General features: G+C 39.7%; 2 protein-coding genes across 7 annotated transcripts in view; one reads left to right on the forward strand and one right to left on the reverse strand.

Annotated features, from left to right (window-relative positions):
- The window catches only part of klf8 (Kruppel like factor 8), a 29365-nt gene extending 21694 nt beyond the window's left edge, over nucleotides 1-7671 (forward strand). For all 4 annotated transcript variants that reach the window (XM_088441486.1, XM_088441487.1, XM_088441490.1 and 1 more), the window contains exons 5-7: nucleotides 1489-1600; nucleotides 2593-2732; nucleotides 2960-7671. In XM_088441486.1, coding sequence (XP_088297612.1) covers nucleotides 1489-1600; nucleotides 2593-2732; nucleotides 2960-3141 — 434 coding nt within the window. In that variant the 3' untranslated portion in view covers nucleotides 3142-7671. The remainder of the gene's footprint in view (nucleotides 1-1488; nucleotides 1601-2592; nucleotides 2733-2959) is intronic.
- A 3278-nt stretch (nucleotides 7672-10949) lies between these two features.
- Nucleotides 10950-24607, reverse strand: klf5l (Kruppel like factor 5 like). Of its 3 annotated transcripts, XM_088441822.1 has the most exons (5): nucleotides 24534-24588; nucleotides 24315-24451; nucleotides 17933-18836; nucleotides 17112-17171; nucleotides 10950-12245 (listed from the first exon to the last, which is right to left on the reverse strand). In XM_088441822.1, exons 2-5 carry the CDS (start codon nucleotides 24432-24434, stop codon nucleotides 12067-12069), a joined length of 1263 nt encoding a protein of 420 aa, XP_088297948.1. In that variant the 5' UTR covers nucleotides 24435-24451; nucleotides 24534-24588; the 3' UTR covers nucleotides 10950-12066. The 3 variants fall into 3 exon arrangements, with proteins under 3 accessions (XP_088297948.1, XP_088297947.1, XP_088297949.1); XM_088441821.1 differs by having other exon boundaries at nucleotides 24315-24607; XM_088441823.1 differs by lacking the exons at nucleotides 24315-24451; nucleotides 24534-24588 and adding an exon at nucleotides 19811-19954.
- Between the last annotated feature and the right edge of the window lie 1284 nt (nucleotides 24608-25891).

A 25891-nucleotide genomic window follows, 5' to 3' on the forward strand; every position in this document is an offset into this window, starting at 1 on the left:
AATTTCGTACTTAACCCATACGGCAGGCGCACCATATTAAAAAGCGCACGCTCCAAACATGCGGCCCGGAAAAAAGGAACCCATGTAGTGTTCTCTGAATGATTTATCGCTCCCAGCGTGCATATCATTCATAAAATGTAATCTTTTCCGATTGTTTTATCTGTGCTTGTGTGTACGTATTATACGTATTACGTAATCTTCTCGGATTGGTTTATTGCTGCCGGCGTACGTTTTGTGTGTGTTCCTTCACTTACGTCCCTGCGTCTGCGGGAAGCGGTCCGACAGCCAAGCGAAGGGGATTATCATTATTTCATGTTTAGACTCTTAAAAAAAGTGAAAATACCCAAGCAATGAATAAGTTAACTGCAATTTTTAACAAATTTGATGTCACCTTAAGTGACATGACTTTGTCTTCCATATCGATATGCTAGAAGTTGAAGTGCACTGTAGACTCAAAATGGAAGGGTTCATTGTTGAGTGGAAGAGTTACACCCTGCAGGATAAACAAGGTCCACCCTGCACCGAGACGAGGGAAGGATCAAGGGTGTGGCAAGCTAAAAGTGTGACGCACAAGCGCGCGCAGAAAAAAACCAAGCGTTCTATCACTAGGGACGACGATTGGGCCCGCTCCCACTCTGACATCGTCCATTTAAAAAAGTATGCTCCCTTCTTCACCCTCTGCCTCGCCTCTTTCCACACCGCGTATTCTATTACACTATATAAATGTTATACACGTCTAAATAATAGCATGCTCCCTTAGGCATGTTAGTACATTATAATGATTGGAGCCATGCTAAGATACAGTTAACTAAATTAACTAGTACTGTAGGTCATGGAAAGCTTTTCAATTCATTGCGTAATCTATTATGCTATGACGCTTTTGTTAAATGACCTACATGTAATATCAAGCTAGCCTATGCTATGCTGCACTATCTTGGCACAATTTTACCTCACATTATATTAAGAAAAGATTAAAACATCACTTGAAAAAAAAAGATTCTACTTTACAGTACACTCTTTACACAACGTTAACTCTTCCTTATCTTCCAATCTCATTAAGGGATATTTATCCTATGTTGTATCTTCATTATCGTTGTTTTTACTTCTTGTTTTGCCATGATTAGCGACGTACATTTCTCTACCGTACTTTACAATATGCTTAATTGTTAGAGTGCTTTGATGCTATGTTTACATTATATACCATTTATTTTATGTCGAATGTTTTATGTTTGCACTACGGTTTTGACCATTTTTGCACCCCGCTTATATCTCACTACATTACATTGCAGGAAATAATGTTACATATTGTAGTATGACTTCACTACTAACACTGTAACAGCGTAAACAGAGAGCAACATATACACAGAATAAGCAGAGTAAAAACGAAAATGTAACATACTAACAATAAACCTAATGTAGGTCAACATCAAATAGATCGTCTCTGAATATTTCTCATCTTCCATTTTTTTTTTTTTCAACTTTCCGCAGTACGCATTAAGCCCGGCTCGACGTCTCCGGTGGAATATCACAGTGACAGCGACGCAGAGAGCGGAACAGAGTCTGGATCGGCGTCGCTCAGCGCCCAGAGCCTCGACGCAGGGTCAGAACGCATTGCATTTATCCTTATTAGCGTTACACAAAAATATGCATTTATAGTATTGGTCCAAAAAGGTTTGGATTTGACTGTCTGCGTTTGGAGAAGTGGGTGTCTTTTACACGTCGATTTGGGTGAGGCTTTGCAACGTTAACGGAAAGTTAGGGTGTGGACCTTGAAGTTTAGCTGTAATCTGATGTGTGTGGCTGCGTGTGTGTGTGTGTGTGTGCGCGTGCCACACCTTGTTTACCAAACTGCCTGTAGCTGACCTTCCTTTATCGAGCGCATAAAAGAATACAACTTAAAACAAGGCTTTGTGATTTAGGGAAATATAATATTTCTGTAAATAGGTGGCCCAGTGGTAGACTGGTTAGCGGATGTGGCTCACACTACTTAGGTTGGCTTCCCGTGTGGAGCTTGCTTGTTCTCCCTATGCCCGTGTGGGTTTTCCCCGGATACTCTGCTTTCCTCCCAAATTCCAGAAACATGCATGATAAATTGACTAAATTGATCTTAAGTGTGTGTGCTTGTCTTTGTGTGCCCTGCAATTGGCTAGCAACCAGCTCAGGGTGTAGCTGGGATAGGCTCCAGCATGCCCACGCCCCTCTTGAGGGTAGATAGAAAATGGATGGATAATATTATTTAATGTAACGTAATGTAATGTAATATATATTTCATTCTAAATTCAAAGATTGACTGGAAAAAATGTAAAATATTTTAAATAAAACGATTCTAAAAGGATACAGAAAATTCTAAAACAAACATTACACAGTACACAGACATAATTTATAACAAATACTAAACAAAATATTTATAGCCAACCTTATATATGAAATAAGCAAATATACTATACAGAAGTGAAAACTTTTTTCTGTTTTGACCTAAGCAGCTATCTGCCGCCCTCTAGTGGTATCCCATACCACTGCCAACTATAGTTCCGATTTCTGGCAGCTATGCCGTATTTCCATCCACTTATACTGACGAGTGTTGGCCCTCAGGTCAATGTTGGACTTGGAGCCGCCGGACCCTGACTCCCCGGATGTCAAGAGGCGTCGGATTCACATGTGCGACTACGAAGGCTGCAAAAAAGTTTACACCAAGAGCTCGCACCTCAAAGCTCACAGACGGATACACACAGGTGAACGCCAGATCTGAATCCGAGCCCTTTTCCTCGCAAGAAGTTGCCCAGTAACTAGCGGTCGGCAATTAGTCCCGGGAGCTAACGGGAATGAGGTTATAGATGTTTTGTTCATCTCAAATGAAAACTTTGAGGGAACGCTTTGGGGGAATGACAAAAAGCGCGCGGCGTACATCCCGGTACCAGTGTGTTCCAACTAACATTGTACCCTCCATCCCCATTTGCAGGCGAGAAACCATATCACTGCACCTGGGAGGGCTGCACCTGGCGTTTTGCCCGCTCCGACGAGCTGACTCGGCACTTCCGCAAGCACACGGGCATCAAGCCCTTCCGTTGCACCGAGTGCGACCGCTCCTTCTCGCGCTCCGACCACCTGTCCCTGCACCGCCGGCGCCACGTCATGATGTGAACTCTTGCTGATTTGGATTCTCATTTTTTTCCCCCTCCCCTTCGCCAACAAAACAAACTTTGCTACTGCGGTTTTACGACGCATCCTCTGGAGGCATTAATGGAGGTTGGGTGATTTTTTTTCTTAACTCATCCGTCCATCCGGACATTTTTTTTCCCCCTAAGCGTTAAAATGGGATTTATCCTCTTCAGATGCGACACTTGGGGCGTAGCGTTTCATCTGAGAGACTTCTGGACATTTCTCTTGGAATTTATTCCCATTTTCTTTGTGTTAGGAATGCACAAATCTTTTAAATCTATTTGGCGAGCTGTTATGCTGCAGCACAGGTGGTGTAAGAGGTTTTCCCTTCACGGGGCGCTCCGTTTCATTTTTATGATTCAAAAGTCGTGCCGGGACTTTACCCCATTTTCTATTTTGCGTAGCAAAACTGCCCAAACAAGTTCATGCATTTGTCAAGCTCGGGGCACGGCATTTAATATTTGATCATAAAATGAGACTTCTAGACAACCTGATGTATGTTCCCCCCCCCCTCTAACTTTGTTAGATGATTTGTTAAAGCTGTCTGCATCTCAGGAGATAACCAGTTTGCTTTTTTTTTTTTCTATCCTTGGGGCATGGCATTTAGACGCGAAGACGCGATTTTTCTTGTTTGTTTTTGGGGAGGGGGGTGTGGCATTTATTTTTAGATTGTAAAATTGGATGTCCAGAGAATCACATTTGATTTTTTTTTTTTTTTGCAGTGGGTCTCCCCAACCATATTAATTTGTTTCACTGCTGCAAACGTGATAACACATTTAATTAATAGGGCATGGCATTTCAATTTTACAATCAAAAATAGACTTACACATTGCTCAAGGATTTCATGACATCTTCATCTTTAGTCCATTTCCAGCTCTGTTGGTGCGTTTTCTGCAGTTGAGGCAATGTATGATATGTTTTTCATCCTTGGAGTGCGGCGTTTAATTTTGCCACCTAAAATTCCAAACCCTCACCTATATATTGGGCACGCTGTGAGAACTGTGAATTTAAAAAAAAAAAAAAAAATTCAGGTCACCTTCTTTTTGCATATCCTACTCCTGCACACACTTTATTATCATAAAACAAAAACAGTATTTGCGTGCTAGTGTTCAGTTTTGTCGTTTTTCCCGCCCTTGTGACACAATAGTCTCTCTTTGTCGTTTTTAACTATTTACGATCTTTGGTCGTTTTTAAACGCTGTGAAGGTGGGGTGAGTCAAGAAGCTAAAAATCTCTGACGGGGGAGGAACGAGAGCTTGTTCCATGTATGGGCGAGTGGTTGCGCATGGCTTCTGCGCATTTGTGCGTGTGCATGTTTTGCGAAAAATACATCATCAAAATTTGATTTCTTTTCTTCATTTCCTGTTTTTTTAACCTAATGTGCATGTTCTGGCTTGCCCGTTGAGCCTTAAGAACCGAGGTTGACTGGACAAAAAAAAGAAAAAGATAAAAAGGTGAAAACAAAATCCACGAAAGCCGGTGCTGCAAAAAAATATATATATCAGAAATTTTTGTTGGTCTTGTGCTGCCTTGGGGAAATTTTGGATTGCGCCTTTTCCTGTTTAAAAAAAAAAAAAAAAAAAGTCCCATGTTTTGCTTCTATGTTTCTCAAATGCAGCACAAGTCTGAACTTTGTTGCTTACCGAAAAAAAATGTCATCAATGATGCTTGATTGACTTGATTTTTCAGTAGGTGAAAATGGCTTGCACTGCATTTGCAAAAAAAAATCTTTTCATGTTCCCCACTTTCCTCTCAAGTAAGCGCAAAAAATATATATACATTTTTTCCAGTGGTGACCTTAACAACAATTACAAAACTAGGACGCTAGAGTGACAACATTACATTAGAATGAGGCAAAAAAAAAAAAAACAACAACAACAATCTTCTTGACTAACGCAAACAATACTCGATCCCATTGTAGTTTGGAGGGATTTTTGTTTGCTGCCTTTTTTTTGCTTCGTATAACTACAAGAAAACGGAAAAGCACATCTTTCTAGAAGAGTTTATGCATTCTTTTGTAAACATTAAAGACGACAACAACAAAAAAATTAAGTCCGTGTACATAAATGTATATAATAAAAAAGTAAACGTAACGGGTGAAGTTCTATTTTTAACACTGACTAGATAATGTGAACCGCCTCCCTCCCCCTTCTTTTGGTTTTGTTCTCTTTCCACATTTTCTTTTTTGTAGTTTCTTACAAATATCAATAATAAGGATAAGAAAAGAATAATAATACTATTGGTCCCACTTGTGTTGTGCATACTTGTGTTGCATGGAGAGTTGCCCATTTGTTTTCCAATCGTAACGTTGGTGAGCATGTCTCTGTGTGCGTGTGTGCGACACATTGGACATTTTTTAAGGATTAACATATGTTAAATATAATAATAAAAGTTTGATATGATCCATTCCGCACAAAAACCTTTAAGAAAAGAAAATAGATCTATGTTGGTACTTATGTTTGTTGCAATGAAGCAATGAATGAAAGCATAGAAGAGAAAAGCTTGTGGTTAGCACTGACATTTTTTTTTTTTGCACCAATTTGTCATTTTGTTGTAAGTTTTTACAACAAACAAAAAAAACAATTGACTATCATTAAATTTCAATGTGTTTCATCGTATTGAAAAGCTAACACCATATTTAAACACAAATTTACATGAAAGGGCTTTGGGGACAATTTCCTGTTATTTGAGGCCCCAAATTGACCTAAATGCTACATGCTAACATGTTAGCATCCCGCAGCCAATTAGCCTGGCTTGAGTCATTGGAGTTTTAGCAACATAAAGCTAAAAGTCACCATTTTTACAGCACAATTTTTTTTTAACAAGGCCTAACAAATGATGGGGTGCTAAATGCTATGTTAGCTGTGAACATAATAAAAACATAAAAGACATTGGTACACGAGAATATTCCTCTTGATAATGATCGTGTAACATTCAAATGACACGTTGTGCGGTAGCCCATTTTCAATGTTTTGCTCATTTTTAGTTGTACTGACAAAGAGCTAGCTATTAAAAAGTGGACGAATGATTTCATATACCTGTCGTGTCTCTTCTACAATACAGTTCATTATTTTTGCATGAAACAAAAAATGACGGTTGCTAAACGCTAACTTGATAGCATCCAGCCACACTCTACCTCCAAGTGACAAAACGATTCATTGTGTTGTGTCAACTGGTATTGACTTTGTTTCAAAAGCTAGCCTAGCTACAGTGCTTTGTTCATAAAGCTGACGGCTAGTATCTTGATGGTTTCTTACACCGATGTTGTATCAGCTGTCCGACATAATTTACGTTTCGCGAAAGAACAACAAGACAATGATTGGCTACATGTGTGCTACCTGCTAACATGTTTGCATCATGCAGTACTTTCAATCATTTTGAATTCTACCGATGAAAGAAACGATTTGGGCTTCTGTTTTGGTGTTTCATAAGAGATTTTTTTTTTTCCATTCTTTATATGCTCGTTAGCGATGCATGCTAACATTTGACCAGGCTTGTGTCACTCTGAGCCATCAAAATCATCTTGTGCGCTAGAAGCCCCAAAACAGATGCTAACAGTGTTTAGCCGTAATGCTGACATAGCTTCAGTAAAACAGTTGAGTAATCATACATAGTATATATTATGTAACATAGCATCTAAAGCTCATTTGATTTGCACATTTATTTTACAATAACTCATTATCATGAAAATTTTCTGTTTTGTTGTTGTTGCAAATTTGTTTAGATTTCCTTTTGTTTTGTTTTTTCTTTAAGTAAAACGCAAAAGTCCACGTTTGGGTTCCTACTGCATACAGTCCTTGACAAAAGGCTTGCTGCTTATCCATTTTGTTGGAATAAAGCATATAACCTGCCTTTTAATTAATCCATTGGTTATATAACTTAGTTGAAAGCTAAACTCCTCCCAAATTATGTTTATAATTCAAAAATAAATTAGTTTCGATCCATTAAATGAACACCGAAAGAAGACAAAAGGTTTGTCACCAAGGACGCCTTTGGGAGCCCCCAGTGTCATCAGTAGTTAGTTCTCCAATAAATGATTTAACGCAGTAATACAGTATTATCCGAAAAGCTGTTGGAATTGCAATTAGCCATTTTTTTTTGTTTAAAAGAAAAAATAGGTAAGAAATGTATTTGAGGGATAGTTAAGGTCAACATAGTCCCAATGTGACAAGACTTGTCAGGGACTGTATGCGTGCCACTTAGCACAGGTCACCACTTTTAACTTAATCCCCACCCCCACCTCCGTTGAATGCAGTAACGTTTTGCGAGCCAGTACCTTTTATTTACTCAGTGCAATGCAGTTATTAAGGTCATAATAATATTTTTTTTTGAATTTGTGTACAGAACAAAAAAGTGTAAAGGATGGGGAAGAAAAAAAGTGAGCTTTTTGATACTGTGACTTCTTCTCTGGTGTTTAAAAGTCTTTTGCTTTCCTCTTCTGTATACTTGTGATGATTACTCCTCATCCTCCCTTCTTCTTTTATAGAATAAACTTGTTTTTTGGTGCAATTTACCTCCTGTTTGTTGTCAGTGTTGAAAGAGGAGGAGCAGTTGTATTGAAACGTAACGACCACTAGAGGGGGGCATACTAAAACGGAATGAGATCGTCTATTGGAAGTCGTCAAGTCAGTGCTCCTCAATTATTTTTTTTTTTTTGCAAAGGCCCACCTAGAAAACATTTCGTGGCTCCCAACTCGCAGCGGTGACAATAAATAAGATAATTATCGATGAGATTGTGTAGGTACACCTAAAATGGTACACTTTTTAACATTAACAAAAGAAAAACCTCAACACAAAGTAACGTTCAACAAATGTTAACTATTTACAGATTTCTAAGTCAGTCTGAAACAGAAACAAAAACTTAAAGTGCATCAAAGTGCTTTAAAAAAATAATAAATCAACCCTTATTTAAAATAGAATAATGTTTTGCCAACTGAACAGTTTGATCCTAGAAAAAACTATGACATCAATAAATAATAATAAATGGAAATTGATCTGGAACATTAACATAAATCATTGATATCTTAAACATTTTATCCTCAGCAAAAAGCTATAAACACTGCACTGATTTAAATGAGATTAAAATGAGAGCACCGCTGCACCACCTAGTGGCGGCCTTTACATTCAGTCAAGTTTTACACGGCTAAGGTCAGGGTTTTGAAGTAGGGTTTCAAACTAGGATTTTAAATTCAGGCAATGTTAGAATTTGGAAGCTACTCAGCTACTAGCTTTTACACTCAACAATCACTGAAGTAATTATTTGAAGGATTCATTTGGAATTTTAACTGAGCCATGTTATTTTACAGTAACCCTTGTTACTTGAGGACAAGGTTTTGGTCCGCCGGGCGCCTCATATAAATCCAGTGCCTCCATCGCGAGGAACCTGCTTTTAGTACAGCACTTCGCCGTGCTGTCTGACTGACGGGTGGGGCGGGACATGTCTCGACAAACGACCGCAGTGACAAGTTGTTGGCTTTGGTTTCTCAACCTCTGACCTGGAATGCACTTGCACTGCACAAAGGTTAGGGTGAACCCGTTCGCGTTACATTAGCGAGTAAACGTGCAACTTTCTGCCATAAGAAGAAGCCCTCCAAGAAATAGCTCCTGTTGTGAATTTGGATCTGTTTTCTTCATGACTGTAATGAGAATGAAAGTCAGCTATGTGAATCACTACACCTAACCTTACTGTATGCCCCAGCTCAATATGATGTAACTATGAAAATGGAGGTTTACGACTTTGGAGAAAGCACAGTAGGCATGATTGCAGAAATAAAACATCAAGTCAAAACAAGTCCAGCGAGTGAGCTCAGTAAAAAACACAAATGAATGAAGCAAATGAAATGAAGCAGTGGTTCTCAATTATTTTTTGTAAAGACCTCACTAGGAAAGAGACCCCCCCCCCCGCCCCCCCACCTACAGTGACAAAAAATGTATCATTATCAATAATAATTGCACAAGTATACCTAAGATTGGAAGCCTTTTGACATTAAAAAAAAGAAAAGACGGAATACCCATCAACAAACATTAACCTTACTTCTTACAGGGTTTATGTACACTTTACAGGTTAGTTTGAAATCGAGAAAAAATATATAAGCATCAAAGGGCCTGGACAAAAAAATATAGATATATGAACATCTTTATTCAAACTACAAACATTTCTGAACAACGGAACCATTTGATGCTAAAATGAATATGAAATCAATAAATAATAATAAATGTAAAATGATCTGGAACATTAACAAAAGGCGCTCTAATATCTTAAACAATTAACCCGAAGAAAAAGGTGTAAAATATTGTGCTGACTTTTGGAAAAATGTTGACAGCAATTTAAAAAGTTTATAACTCCCACACATATTATCTTTACTCTCACTCAATTTGACTTGCCTTTCAATGAGCAAAGTGAAGATTCCTCTTCAGTTCACTTGTAGAGGGTGACACGGGAGTGGATTCTTCACTCCTGTCGCTTACAACTCCCACAGAGAAATATAATCCTGCCCTATATCATAAGAAGAAAATTATAACCCTGCACCATCTCATCATATTTGTGACTGGCATTCCATTCACACTGGTGGTTCAATAACACCAAATTCGCGTGTGAGATCAAGTCATCCCACATCCACAACAAACACATTCCAAGTAAAAAGCTAAGATTTGCTGACCTTCATTTACGAGATAATTCCCTTTATATTTTTCAATGACTTAATTGTGACTTGCGTTTCGACGCTGAGACAAGCCAATCAGTTTCATGCCTTAGCTCGCTGCCTATTTAGGACTGTGTTTACCTCTCAAATGGCAGTTTAAACATTAATTTTGAATTTGTAGAGTTCAACCCTGTCACAGCTGACAATCACAACGAACCGAATCTCAAATAAGTCAGTTTTGTTGTCTTGTACGGAGTACTGCTAATAAAATGCATCTTGAAATCTTCCGACTACTTTTCAGTTGCACTGTACCTTGTCATGTTAGCAAAACAACAGCACAGTTAAAACGGTACATTTTTTGGTAGCACAAATTGAACTCAGATAAAACATTATTCCAAACGTTTTCTAAAAACGTACCCTTATCCCTTCATTCATTTTTTTAGTCCCGAAAAACACTGTATATAGTACTAAAAAGTAGTTACCTCATTGTTAGGCAATGCTAACTGCAACTCCTCTCAAATCACGTGACCACCGCACCTGCGATGATGTACCGGCGCGTTACGATCGATCACTTTTTGTATTTTTTTTTTAAATTTGTATCCCTTTGTTGCGTATACTTTAAAAATGATAAATTATTTTCATGGTGTTTTTTTGTTTTGTTTTACTTTATCACTTTATTACGCAATTACTTCTGTTCATTTCCGCCATGTTTTACCTGCTTACAATACATTGTGGTCAATATTAACTTGACCATTGATGCTCACTAATTTTCCAAGAGCAATCCTAAAGGGCGCCTCCCTTGAACAAACATGCTGAGCACATAAAAAGTTAGGGCGGTGTCCCCATGTGACCACAACGAAGCAAATCTCGCTAAAAACACGTTTGCTCAAACACCACAATTACAAGAACGACTCCACCCTGTCTGCTTTTCTTGTTGCTTCATATGATGATTATTATCATTACAATGGGAATGGTTCTCATACCCATCTTTTGTCCGGGTGCGCCGGGTGCAACTTTCATCAGCTCCCAATGAAGAGATCTTTGACATCTTTTCAGACTGTCATCTTTGTGGGTATAGACGGGGCGGGGGATGCAACCAAGTAGAAATCTGTGCAACTGCATTTATATTTAAACACGAGAAATTCACGCATTATCATGTTTTTTTTTTTTTATTACATCATTGCAAAAATTTTGAACTCTTAAAAGCATTGAACTCCACAAAGGCTTTAACAAACATTCTGATTCACCATTAAAATCCTGATGAGACATCATAAAAACTCGAGAAATATTTACAAAAGCATTGAAGTCAAAATGACACTTTTTGTTATTTTCTGTACGTGTTAAGGTCAGAGAACTTGAATCCTTACAAAGCCATGAAAATGAAAAAATTTCGAATTGAAATAAAAGGCAACTTCACCGCAGTGCATGATAGCATCCACGGTGAAAGCCCAAAAACTAGATTTTAAAATTTACATACAAAAGACAGAACATTTTTGATTACAGTATATAAGTTGATTGCCATGGAAGCAACCTATAAAAACATGAGTTAACGACAGAACCCTGTGAACTCCAAAACAGGCAGAACCAGTCTATGACTAAGTTCAGTTTTATTTTATCATGATTTTTTTTCAACACAGGGTGGTATCGACTCGTATTAACAAAATGTGAATAAAAACTGTCAAGTATGAATCTAAGTACATTCATTTTTTTCCCCCTTGCAGAGACACATATGCACAATAGATATACAAACAATATTTACATGAGAGTGGGGGCGGGCAATCCACCTGTCCTATGGAAAATTCAGTATTTTCTTTCCCAAAAGAATGAGCCGAGATGGAATAATGAAAACATGCCACTAAAATGACCTTGAGAATAACTTTACAATGTTTATGAAGGCAATTTTATCAATTCGCTCCAGCAAGGATGGTTAGCCTACATGTCTTTTTTGTCTATTATTTAGTCCAAAACGTAACATGTTCTTACGAGGTTTTGCGCATTACGTGGCGAATTAGCCAAGGAGTGACACATGAAACCGTTTGTGTTCATTTGTCTTTGCGAAAAGATGCTATACGAGTCAAGAAGACAAAGCGTATTTTTTGTACGGATCAAAGATCATATGTTTACAACTTTTTAGTTATTTTTTGAAGTTACAAATCTAATCCATTTTGACCCCATTTGGTGGAAAGTTATTTTGAGGTTAGGAAATCCCAGGGAAGAAAAACCGAGAGTTTTCCCAAGCAGGCGGCGCTTTCTGCGGCGGGGCTATCTCAGTTCTGGTGGCGCTTCATGTGCAGTGCCAGGTGGTCCGAGCGCGAGAAGCATCGGCTGCAGGCCACGCACTTGAAAGGTTTGGCGCCCGTGTGCTTCCGGTAGTGTCGGGTCAGCTCGTCGGAGCGGGCGAAGCGCCAGTCGCAGTTGTCCCACGTGCAGCGGTACGGCTTCTCGCCTGACAACCACAACATGGCAGCTCAGTTAACAATGGAAGCGGATCGTATACATGTTCCATGCATACATATTTTGTCTTGACATACTGTACTACAAGACAGTTGTAGTCCCTAAACCTCTTTGCGGGTTAGATCCAGCGCGCGGCTTGTACGTTTGAAAACATGCCAACTTGGGAAAATGGGAACCATTTGTCCAACCAATGGCTACAAACAAAAACATCAACTTGACGAAATATGTCTTTCCAAATGTCATTGAATAGGCCACGCAAAACCATAGATTTTGTTAGCAAAATTGCTAAACAATCCCACAATGTGATCCATTTATCAAATTAAAACCTGAAGCGAACACGCCGAGTTCACAACATGATTAATGTTTTAATAACGAGTTTTTATCATGTTTTAATATGAACAGCTCTTTAGGCAGTGACTAAAATATGCTACAGATTTAGACCTACACCTTGATGATTTGTTCATCTTAATAACAGCTAAAAACAAAAATAGTAAAACTAAAATTTACAACCGCAACCACAAAACCTGAGCGTGAAAAGTTGAAGGTCAGGAATTGAATATACTTGTTCTCCTTTTATTATGATTAATAATGATAAAAAATAGAAAAATAATGAGGCTTGCTCAATCTAGCAGGAATTTAATAAACGACGCCCGAGTGTGTGATGTGACAAATGTGCAACTGCCAAAAGGGCCAGCTAATCATCAACAGGGACTGAGTTTAAAAAAAAAAAAAAAATGTTGAATGGGCTCCTATGCAAACATACCACAAGAAACACAAAGGATTAAAAAGCAGCGAGATAAAACATACAAATGGAAAAGATAAGAAAATGAGATTTATTCAGTTAGTATGACAACCTTTACTTCTTTTGAGCAGTGAACAAACAGGCTGACTTCTCAACATGTGATCACTTGATGTGAGTCGAAGTTGGAAAAAGAATCTTTCACACATGCTAGCCGCACACAATGTGATTGCTCAGTTCTATTAACGGCTAGCAGATGAGCTAAGCCATATGGTTGTCCGAAAATAAGGAAGGTTAGCCTGTGTGTGTGTTTTTTTTAAATATAATTTGTCCAACCAGTTTGTGGTGGCGCCTCATGTGCCATGATTGAAAATATTCTGACTGCGGTATGACAGGAAGCAGGTTGGGAAAAATAACAAAAGAGCAATTGCAGACAGGGAAAAAACGCACTCTCCTAGTCCTCAGTTTCCTCCTTAAATTTAACAGGCTGAAAACGTTCTGGCTCCGGTATGACAACCATTTCAACATAGCTAGGTACTTTCTTAAAGCCCACTTGCTGTGTGTGACGTCAGGGTGTCCACAACGCGCACGCACGACAGTTTTGGATCGTTTATAGTTGACGCACAGGCCGGATAGAGCTATCATTAATTTGGAAATGGCAACGACCTCACAATCCTAATTGAGCATTAAGCCCTGCTGTCTGAACATAGCCTGAATGTCATAAATGTAATTAACAGCTAAGTACAGAAAATCCAATCGGTCATTTCAAATAACCACCAGTAAACTTGCCAACTTCACGTAGTAATGATAAGCTTATTCAAAACGCTGCGGAAAAATCAAGTCGCAAACTTTCAAAAATGTCTTGCGCTGGGGTTTTTCTCAGGTCAAAGCGGCTGAAAATCGTCTTACTTGAAGGTAATTCTTCTATCAGCGAGTTTGTTTGGCTGTTTGGGTCATCAAGCGCTCATTACCGACACTGATTAGATTAGCGTGCGGCTATTGACCAATCAATCAACGAATCTCAACATGAGAGGTCGTTAGCGGCGCTGGGGCAAGTCCAAAGAGCAGGCAGCAGGTGACCACAATAAACTGACGCCAACATCAATTTACAAGATTTTTTTTTTTTTGCAACAATACAACGTAGTATGTCTTGTCAAAGGGCCTCACAGGTGTGTTTGGTCAAAAGCGCCTGACACTGATGATTATCCTCCAGGGTGCGCAAATCGGCGGCTGAAATTTGACTCGTGCTGAGCAAACACTTTCTGCTGGCGTACTTTTTGCCACAAAAAGGTCAGCTGCCTTTGGGGAGGTAATTGGGGTAGGACTTATAAGTCTAGAGGTAGAAATGACTATGACTTGGTACAAAGAAACAAACATGCTGTAAGTTAGTAGAAAACTGTGAAAGATTCATTTAATTTAAATTATTAAGGACTTGAGGCAGGGTTAAAATAATTTTGAAAGCATTTTTTTTATTATTTGTGTTTTCACAAAATTAGGCTTTTGTCTACAAAATTGAAAACTGAGATTGATATATTCTAATTCTATGCTTAATTTCCCTTGAAAATGACACATAATATATAGCGGTAGATCCAAAATTGAGGAAGTTGCAGCAATGTTTCCAAGTTGATCCCGGTTTTGAGAAACACGCATTTAAATGTTGGCATATTCATCTTTGTGTGGTGTGGATTGTCTAGTAATCTCTTAATAAAAATAATAAATAAAATATAAAATATGATAAAATATAAAATGTGATCATAAGCCATATTACATATTTAGTTTCTTTTCAGTTTTGACCAGTTCTTTTAATCATTCAATTCATTGAGGATTTCACAAAGGCAAAATGAAGTTAGTTTGTTAGTTATTGTTTTTGAAAACACATTTGTTTTTATTTTATTTCATTCAGCTCAACTGTTTGTGCAGCTGGCAATTTAGAAACCTGAAACACTCAAGCACACACACGCTAATGTAGCATGTGTGTGCATGGAAGAGTCTTCTAAAACGTAGTGGCAGCACTGGCAAACACCACAAAACAAAACATAGCGTAAGTGGATCCATCTCTCTCCGGCACACAAAAGACCCTTTGTGTACTTTCTAAAACAAAACAAAACAACACAAAAAAAAAACACAGAATATAGCTGGCAATTGTTTTGCGGCATAATATCTCAAACACCAATTTTTTTTCTCACAAATCCTTTTTTTTTTCCAGACGATTTTATAGAATTTCATAGAAAATTGATATTTTCATGACTTCTTTTTATAGGTAAGTGCAATCATTTTTCTTCATTCTCAGACACAATAATAATCAGTTATCCTGCAAAAAAAATAACCCAGATTTGGACGATATGTACAAAAGTATAAAACATGGCAGCTCAAAAATCTTGAAAACAAAAACACCACAGCTTTAGACGGTAGGGAAAAACAATTCTCCATTCCGACTCCTTCATTCCTCTATAGCAAATGCTCTCTGACAATAATGCTATTTTACGACTAGCTCCCACATGCTTTTACTGAGGCGAAGAGCAAACACTTAACAGGCCTCTCCAGGACACCCATAAAGTCTTTATCAGCTCAACTAATGTTTGGAAAGAGGGTTGGGGGGGGTTGAGTGTGGGTGGGGGTCCAAATACACAAGTCCATGGTCAAGGTTGCCCCCACTTCACATACATAAATGGGAGGGGCCAATCGTTATGATAACACCCTTGTGAATGGCTGCTAGTGCAAGTCACCGAGTCCATCAAGCTTCCGCTCCAGCTTGTGTACGTCCAAGAAAACAACAGCAAGATGCTGAGCTTGAAAATGTCGTCTTTTGACAGAGAGCTGGCAATTTAGCGTCAAAAGCAATATGCCGGGAGCTAGGATTAGCTTAAATGGCGAAGATCACTAGTTTGTGCTGCTGATTGTTGATGGTAAAACCCAAGATGGGACTCAAACCCCAGAGTTTCTTAATTGCGTGGAAGACACGCCATTTCTCTACAAATCATTCTTTGCATCACCTGCTTAACTTGTCAGTTTGTCACAGCGTTTGCACATTACTAAATTTTTTGTCACAGCCTTTGCACGTGACTAAATTTTGGCCACACGTGCTAAATAACACACTGGACTTGTTGCCTGTCAATCCCAGGGCTCGTTTACACCCGAGTCTTGGTAACACCCTGGACCTTTTTCGGAACTGCGTTATAAATCCGAAGTCCCGTCTGTTTGAAAACAGAGATGCAGCCGCATTAACCACATGCTCCACCGTTCCGCTCGAGAAACGACTACTCAAAACGTTTTTTGCTTCGATAACTGTTGCGACAGCATTCCAGTTTCTTCTTTTGCTCCATTTTCCCGGTAAGAAAGACCTCGCCATTCTACATACTCTACTTGTGAGTCATTGCTGTCAACTGAATGGAAAAAAACAAGACAGGACAAGTGCCGTTTTGCAAATGAATCCTGTCGATGAGGCGCTATGACCACACTGAGGACTTTAGAAATAATAGTTAATCCTCATCATCAATTATGTTCAGACAAACAGCCAGATAGATACTAGCTCTATACCTCACTAACCACCACAATAAAGATGTAAACAGCTAAATGATCATTGTAGATACTTCACTTGATTCAGATTGTCAGCAATGCTACCTCCGGCCACGTTTTCTTTTTGGTGTTTAACTTTCTCACTGGTGTTGTTTACAATGGGAACTTTCCCACAGGACCAGTTTGTGTTATCTATTTATGACATTTACCCTGTTTCAACGTCAGATTTTGGAGCAGAGCGCCATTGTATAAAAATACAGACAGGAGGGAAAAAAAAAACTGGGTGACGAGACTCTTAAGGTTTCACCTCACAAGGAGGGTTATCGAAACTGACCTTCTTCATGCATAAAACAACCCACCCCCCGCCCCTCCATCTTCACCATAAAAAGACTAAAAAGCAGGAGTAACTGGTTTTAGCCTTCGCTATTCCTCATTTCCCTTTCCTCCCGTCCACGCCCCCTTTGTGCTGTTTCCTTCTCGCCAGGCAGGTATGGACATGCAGCACAACCGGAGAAAAAGATGTGAATTCTTTCACTGTTAATCCAAAATATTAGCACACTTCCTTACACCCATATTTGGTGTGTTTCAGAAATATAATCTTACCTGTGTGTGTCCTCTGGTGTGCCTTCAGATGTGAGCTCTTTGTGTAAACTTTGGAACAGCCTGCAAAATTACAAAAATCACAGCACAAGTCAAGCTGATGGTACAAAAAAAGAAAAACAAGTTGAGCATCTTTTAAAAAAAAACACAAACAAAAAAACCTGCATAAGTCATTGTTACCTAGAATGAAAAATTTGCATATAAGAGTGTCTAACCCCATTTCCAAAGAGGAAGCTTACATGGTTAAAAAAAAAAAAAAGAACACATTGTGCTCAAGTCCTCTGCCAAGGAGGAAAAATCTTGCTTGTTGAGTTGAACAGACAAACATTTTAATTGTTAAATTAACTGAAATTAAATCTGTCATCGAGTCCCAGGAATTTATAACCATTTCACCGATGCTCGCTAGCTAGCACATTTGATGTGTACTTCACGAGAAAAAGAAGTAGCGAGTCAAATAGCTACACGCGAGCTAACTAGTTAACTATCATACTGACTGACCTTAATATATTGTCGAATTAATGTTAATTAGGTGGTTAACTAGCTTTCAAGGCAGACAGATACTAGATAGCGCTTGATGTACAGTTGGACCCCTGGAAAACAGCTTAACTCTACGTCATTATAAACACATTCGAAAATGTTCGGTTTTCACCCCCCCCCCCAAAAAAAAAAAAAAAAAAAAACTAACTGAAATGCATGCACCCCACCCCCAGTAATAAAATAAATAAGAAAACAAATGCAAATAGACGAAGCCACGTATGCCCATACGGAAATATGCAGGTATCTATTGTTGTAAATTTAGCTTTCAAAAGGGACAGGCTAAAGACCTGGGTAGTCGCAGAAATGAATCCTTCTCTTCTCCAGCTCCGGGTTGTTCCGCCGATTGTATTTTGGCCCCGTCAGGACGCCCTGCCCGTGCGTCATCAGCATGGCATGAGGGGACAACCCTGTGACTTTGATCCCGCCCACCAGATGCTGTTGGTACGGAGGCGGCGGCTGTCCGGCCAAACTCAGCAGCTCGGCCTGAGTCTCAGGGCTGCCCGGTTGCGAGTTGGGGGGCGAGGGCGGCAGGCTGTGGGGGCCCGCATGTTGGTTGACGCTTGCCTGGTAGTAGCCGTGATGCGCCCCCAGCTGATGCTCAGCCAACATGTAGCTGCCAATGCCACCGGCATTGCCAAGGTTCAGCATGGTCCGAGAACCGGACGCTGAGGGTCCAGAGGAGGACAGAGTCATGGTGAGGTCTGCTGCACTGTTAACCGGCATATGGTAGACCTGCGGCTGGGGGGCTTGGGGTCCTATGTGAAGCTCAGTGTCCAAACTTTGCTGCTGTTGCTGCTGGGAACCGCCGGAAAGGGCGACGCCCCCAGAGGTCAGGTCCGGTTTGATGAAAACACCATTGACTACGGGGGGCACGTTGAACACTGAGGTGAAGTCCGGCAGGGCCTGGGTGCCAGCGGAGGAGCAGGGCACCTCCAGTCCGGGCTCCGTCTTGATCTGGGCGGGGGCCTGGGTCTTGGAGTTGTGGCGATAGAGGCCTGTGCGCAGGTGGGTGGAGTTGGGAAGGATGACGTTGATGTTGAGGCTGTAGGGAGCGCCAGGCTTCTCCTCCGAGAAGTACTCGTCCACCACCGAGGCACTTTCCCGCCGGTACTTCTTGTCGCTCAGATCGATGGCGGGACTCAAGAGTGAGCTGGTGACCTGCGGGAGGTATTTGTCCATCTCCAACTGGGCCTGGAAGGACGAGTTGCAGAGAATAAAAAAGAGGAAGGTCGTTCTCTGTCCGTGCCATTTTTATAGCACTCTAAATCAGAAAATGGTTTAAAAACCGTCTATCACTTTTCTGATATAGCAGAAAGTCAAAAGTGTTTTGAATGGAGAACAATAGCAACGGGGTTCCTGCCTTATTAACCACAAAGCTTTGATCTGAACCAACTTGAGGTCACCTTAGGATCAACTGTTAGATGGACCGGAAGTTCGGAAATTCCCCTTCTCGTCCAATAAAGTAAAAACGCGAGCTGATAAGCGACTCTTACTGTTTTGTTATCATTGGACGCCAGGATTCGAAGCAGGATCAGTCAAGCGCCTTCTGCAATTATTAACTAACAATGGATGCCTGGAGATATTGTCCAAGTCATACAGAGATGGTTTATGTTTTCTAGAGCACGTATTGTAGGTCACCGGCCACTTAGTGGATACTAAACCTTTTTAACTACTGTTAGGCGACACACTGTTAACTAAGCATACATACGAATCTGTTCAACAGTTATCCATTAGCTTGTACATGAAATTATCAAAGTGTTTTGACGACATCAAAGATGACAACATGGCATTAAACTTCCAAGATATGTTAGCGACACATGCTAATAAACAGCTAAACTGCTTAAAATATATCAATTAGTGAGAAAACAAAGCCAGGCAAAAACAGCTTCATTAGGAAAAAACTATGATGGTAGCATTATTTTTACACACGTACAAAAGTTCAATGGTGTTATGCCACACGATATTCGGTTAAAATTCGAATGCTTCAAAATTCTAAACCATGCTTCAAATGATGTTATCTTAGCATGCTATGGCTAGAAATGAAAATAAACAAAATATCAAATATGGGCAAGCAGACATTTTTTCTGATGTCTTGGTCAGATTAGAATCCTTGTTGTAAGCCGTTCACCTTCATTCCAAACATGTTTTTTTTTTTTTCTCGATACCTCTGTTGGCTATTTTCTCAGGTCTTCTTCTTGTCTAATTTTACTTGACAAAGTACGTTTCGCCGCATCGTTCGCATGCCTCCGGCTTTTGTTTTTGGCTCGGCTGAGTGCGTTGGCTTCCAGCGACACACCCGTGAAGAGGGAACTCTGTGTTTGTTGTTGGAGTAGCATGTGCGTTGTTAAGTTAAGTATTGACGTTTTGCTTCATACCAATGAGTCGGGATTAAGAGCTTTCCAAACGGAAGAAAACATCTTTTATTTCTTTCATTAAAACGCCGTCTTGTCCGGTCTTGTTTCATGCCAGATCAGTTTTATGTCAGCTTCAAAACCTTTGAGACTTCACTGGCATTTTATGACTTTAAGATGCAGTGAGCGATAAGAAGGTTCGTTTTGAATTATTATTATTCTTGTTTGCTTCCTCGCATTACAAATTAACTCCAAAATGACCATGACACAAGCATTCAGGAAGCTGGTTTGTTAACTTAGAAAACCTTGACTTTTCCTTTTATGATCTCCTGACAAAGCCAGGGATAAAGAGTGTAGTTTTAAAAATAAAAATAAGCGAAGTTCACTTCCTTGTGTCATCGTTCAAATCCAAAATGAAAACGGCAAGCAGCCAGCTAAAGCAAAACAACAACAAAAAAAAACAAATGAAACACAAAGTAAAAGTTTTTACAGCATTAAAACCAACATCCATGGTATGTTAGCTAAATGTGCAAATTTGATTATGTAACTATAAATAATCTATGATTGATCATTAAATTTGCAAGAAACGACAGGAGATCAACGGGATTCCTTGGATTATTTTTTTCCTTGCATGTCACCGAGTTTATGCTCACGAGAACAGCACAATCATTTATCAGGCAAAGACCAAGCTAGCATTGGAAGTCAGAAGATGACAACGACTGTTATTCAGACGTGACGAAAAATTAAGCTGCTTAAGGAGCGAGTAGTCTGCGGGTGGTGTGTTTTACACACATGCAACCACGCACGATGGGTAATCATGACATGAGCTCACCAAAGACTAAGAGGAACCAGAGATTGACAAGTAAAAACCTGAATTTAGCGCTATATCAGAGGTTGTCGAAACAAAAATGTTCACATTATTCGAAATTAAATAATTAAAAAAAATGACTCTCCTTGAACAAATGGTTCAACAATAACTATTGGCTAGATGGACTTGGAGATTTTTTTGTTTTTAAATAAAAAACAGTTCAGTTATTTCATATGCGATTTAAGTGCATTTGTCACAACAGCGCCACTTGCTAGGTGTGGCCATCGGTGGAATTCCACAACCCTTCTTACGGATGCAGGTGTGCGGGGGAATCCTACGGCATTGCTTTGCGTACATGCAAATGCTCCATGCACGTTGTTGTGGAAGTCAAATGGTTAGTCAAAAACGCCATCGAGAAAAAAGACCAGCACAATTACAATAAACACCTTGTAACGCCTCCGAGCATAGTTGAGCAATTTCTGAATATTGATCTGCGGGGGATCATTAGGCGTGACCGTCGGGTTACTGTGTAACTGGCCCCGTCGTCTTATGGCCGCTGATATCACGGCTAAAGAATCCTGTGAGTGCTTTCATATGGGTTACTCATTTGACGGTTACGGCCGGCGGGACACGAAAGCCATTCGTGCTGTGATGAGACATCTTCATCAAAGCAACATCAAGACTACTGCGATATGGTTTCCATGCCATTAAGAAGCGGCTCTCAACCTTTCCGATGACCTGATCCTTGTGAAATATTTTTTCAGCTAAGGACCTCTTAACTAATGGCAACATGGCTGAGCATTATTGTAGAGTATGTTCCTCAACCAGAAGGTTGTGGGTTGAATACCCAACACTTGTGTCAAAGTCCAAATGTCCTTAAGCAAAACACTTAACTCTAATTTGCACCAAGTGGAACTGGCAACGCCCAGCATGGCAGCAGCCTCCATTGGTTTGTGAATGTGAGCCGTTGTGATCATTTTAAGTGCCATATACGAGGGCTGCGCGAAAAGATTTCCGAGCATTTATTTTTCACGATAGTATCCATCAAGGGCTGAACACTTGGGTCCACCGCGCTGAAGGGCTTTTATCCCAGTTCACAAGAACGCCGTTGTTTGGGACATGCATCGACACCACTTATACACGATGCTTAAAACTGTTCATACCTTGTAACACAGAAGGCGCTATGTAAGTGTGCCCCATTTACCATTGCGCTTTGGAAATACATTTGTAGTGTAATCTCTAGGCGTATTCGTGTTCAAATAAATTTGCTCTCAAGTAGAAAAGAATACACTTTCTTGCCACAGCATCAAATATGCAGAATCTCACATATCCCATGAAGTGCCTTCTGAGGTTGTACTACGTACACTAAGGAACGTTTAACCCCAGACAATCTAATCCTAACGCAGTCCGGAGTAAATGTTTGATGACAAACAGTTCTAAAAGATCAAAAATAATGTACTTAAAAGTTAAATACAGATTAACTGTACTTAACAAATGTACTGTAATGGCTTTACAAACCACACTTGGACAATCTTGAGACGAAAAGATCAGAAGAGTTCACTATGAGATGCAAACACAAGAACAATGTGACCAAACAAAAAGAAGCATGTGACAGGTAAATCCGTAGAAGCCCCCCCCCCCTCCCGCAACCCATACACGCACACTTACACCATCTCAGCCCTCCCCCCGCTGCTTTACTTTCTCATGGCAGAGGACCTTTGACGGTGTGCCCCGAGGTGGCTTATGGATATGTGGGCCCTGCTCAGACAGGTCGGACCGCATACTGCTGTCACGACACAGACACTCACTTCAAACAACAAAGAAAGGAAAAGAAACCGCAAAAAAGGTCTGAAAACGATGACTGAAGATGACGAGAAACCACTGTGTAGCCTCGGTTAGGATTTATGGTTTGAATGTTGGGCAGAATGCGGCACGTGGGTTTTGAAATGGCCTCGCGGGACCTTTTAACGCGGTCCACTGTGCAAATTCTAAAAATGAACGTTTTGAGCAGAATATTAAACCGGAAATGCACATGCTATACAACGATTTCTATGAAAATTGATTTCACATTGACCCTTGAATAGAATTGCATACAGGATAGTCATTCATTAATTTAAAACAAAAAACATGCACCTAAGAATGGTTTATTGACTATAATTAATTTTGTTTACCTTCAATACTTTTTACAGCAAGTATTGTTCTAAAATACTTTGTTTCTTTGATATATATTAGCAACCATTCCAGCTAGCATTATTATCTTCGCAATTCGCATCAATGTATTTTGCAATGAGTCTATTTTTCACGGTTCATGGTTCAGGGACCCAAGTTCAAATCCACATGGCTCTGGCCTTCCTGTGTTGAATTCGCATGTTTTAACCGGGCGCTCTGGCTTCCTCCCACACTCCAAAAACATGCATGGCAGGTGTATTGGACATACTAAATTGACCTTAGGTGTGATTGGGTGCATGAATGATCGTTTGTCTCTGTGTGCACTGCAATTGGTTGGCAACCAGTTCAGGCTGTCCCAAGCCTACTGCCCGAAATCAGCCTGGTTAGGAACCGGCTAGCCTGTGACCCTTGTGAGGATAAGCAGTTCTAAAAAAGGGATGGATGGATGGATGGATGGATGGATGGATGGATGACATTTCAGATGAATGTGTATCAACAGGTGTCATTGGGGTCTGTTATGGCTATCATATAACAAATATTGGTCAATGTCTTAACATGGCCGTCATTAACATCATGAAAGAAAATCAGCGTTTACCTCTTTTACAGCAATTAGATGATGTGATGTCTTCATACAATTAGCAAATCTTGCAGCAAATTCAGTTTAAATTTTGGGAGAATTCTCCACATTGTCATTGATTTGTGTCTTTAATAATATTAGCATTAGCATGTTTTTATGGCAAATAATATCACGGTCTTTATGCAAACAATTAGCATAAAAACAATTATTGTTTTTAAACCTAAATTAGAATTACTCTGAAATTTTGCCCAACACGTGTCGAAGCTTACTACGCCCGTCTGCAGTTAAGTAAACAGCGTATTTGCAGCCTCCTCGCTTTTAATCAACAGCAACAGAACAAAGCATAAAATTCAAGCGCAGTTGAGCCTCGGGGTCGATTGTTGGGATATCCCATTTATTAGCAAACAGCGAACGCTACATTGAACTAAAACACATTTGTTCGTCCGAGATAATTCGTGGCTAATATGCCGCAGCCAGAACCCAATTGTCTTCTGCATAAAACAACTAGTCCATCATGTGATTACGTAAAAAGTCCAATTTTCCATTATGAATAGGCCTACGAGGGGAGGGGGCCACAACGTTTTAAATGTCACTTTTGTGTTAGATCCCGGTAGCAATAGTTGATAACGCCGTCAAACATGCCAGGTGTCAAACAGAACTTTAACCCGCACAGGTGAGCGAGCATCCAACACGGAGTTGACTGAACACACAGAGCGAGGAGCCGGAGCTCCGGCGCACATTGGCGGGTCGGCGGAGACTCTCACCCCGGGTTTAACGTCCTCAAACACGGATGAGTCCTCGGCACCGTCGGCGGCTCCGGACATCCTCACCGGCTTTAGCTGGGTGAAAACCACCCGCTCGTCGCTTCCCTGCGGCGCATTCATGACCGGCCCTACGCTCGCTGCCATTTCAAAACGTTCCCTTCAGGTGAAATTCTTGTTTTAAAAACACATATATTGCTATATATTTGAAGTTATATTTACCGCAGCTGAAAGAAGAGACACAGTAAGTCCAACAGTCTTCCGCGCTGTTATTACCTTGCTGACTTTTACCTGGGCTCAAGTATGAACACAAACTACCAATCATGAAAGGGGACAAGACAATATGGCCAATCGACTGCGAGAAGGAGGGCGGGACTCACCTGAGCGTGACCAGGAAGTGCTCCACGTCTCTGAAACCGCACAGATTTGATCGTTATGAACACGAAAGTAAAACAAATTGTCGTTTTATTTTTGATGGATTGATTGATGAATTGTACTCAACATCCAGTGGATAAACATGTTGCGAAATTTAAGCACAAGAAATAAACAAGTAAAGAAAGAAAGAAAGAAAAAAGGAAATAATCAATATAGATTACATTTCACTGTGGCTTACATGTTCAATGGGAGTAGGGAGAAGTACAAATGTTATATAGTTCTACCCCTTATTTTCTTTACTTAATTGATATGTTGTTGAAAGAGTAGTTGATTATTCTTTTTTCAAGCAAAACAAAGAACAAGAGACTCTCCTCTGATCAGATGTAAGAATAAATGTATATACAATATCTATCTATCTATCTATCTATCTATCTATCTATCTATCTATCTATCTATCTATCTATCTATCTATCTATCTATCTATCTATCTATCTATCTATCTATATGATGTTTTATATATATTATATATACATAAAACATATAGTTTACCTATGTCTCAAATTTACATGTGTGACCTATAAACCATTGTACAAGCTCTTATTCAACTTTATACATCATTTATAGTTTTCAAATGCGATATTTTTAAATTTCTTTTTGAACACAGACACTCAGTTCTAATTCATAGTTGTTCCATTGACTGATACCTTTAACACACACATTTGCTCAATTTTTTTCTTATTTTCAGTTTTTAAAGTCACCTGTGCCCCTTAAATTAAAACAGCAACTGTCTAATGGTCTTGCCACAACATTAACCTAAATATTGTCCATAACACGAGATTTCAATTATGTGGTATGTCATTCTGAACACTAGGGGGCGCTATGTAAAAGTTGTAGATAGAGTAGATATGAGATGAAGAAGGTGGTTAAAGAATAAGGACTCAAATGTTATGTTATTCCTATGTGTGGATCACAAAAAGTGGGTGAAAGAAATACAAGACTACTTTTTGGCAATACCACATGTTATAAATTGTAAAACGATGACAGCGATAGTGAAAAATGTTCCACTTCAAAGGCCCCCTCACTGTTAGTTTTAACAACCAGTACAGTTGTACAGTATTTACTTATTTATTTTTAATAGGAACTTGCGATTCTCATCTGCCCGGATACCTTGCTCAGTGTCAACGCTGCACAATAAAAGCATCTGA

The sequence above is a fragment of the Hippichthys cyanospilos genome, chromosome 18 (assembly GCF_059441005.1).
Source record: "Hippichthys cyanospilos isolate Australia breed blue-spotted pipefish chromosome 18, RoL_Hcya_1.0, whole genome shotgun sequence".
NCBI classification, from domain to species: Eukaryota; Metazoa; Chordata; class Actinopteri; order Syngnathiformes; family Syngnathidae; genus Hippichthys; species Hippichthys cyanospilos.

Excerpts from the sequence above, each read along its gene's own strand:
- klf5l (XM_088441821.1), bottom strand. The coding sequence starts at position 24,458 with ATGGCAGCGAGCGTAGGGCCGGTCATGAATGCGCCGCAGGGAAGCGAC. Across the intron at positions 18,837-24,314 it reads TTGAGGACGTTAAACCCGGG|GCCCAGTTGGAGATGGACAA; the intron begins GTGAGAGTCTCC and ends TCGTCCTTCCAG. Across the intron at positions 17,172-17,932 it reads TCATTTCTGCGACTACCCAG|GCTGTTCCAAAGTTTACACA; the intron begins GTCTTTAGCCTG and ends GTAATTTTGCAG.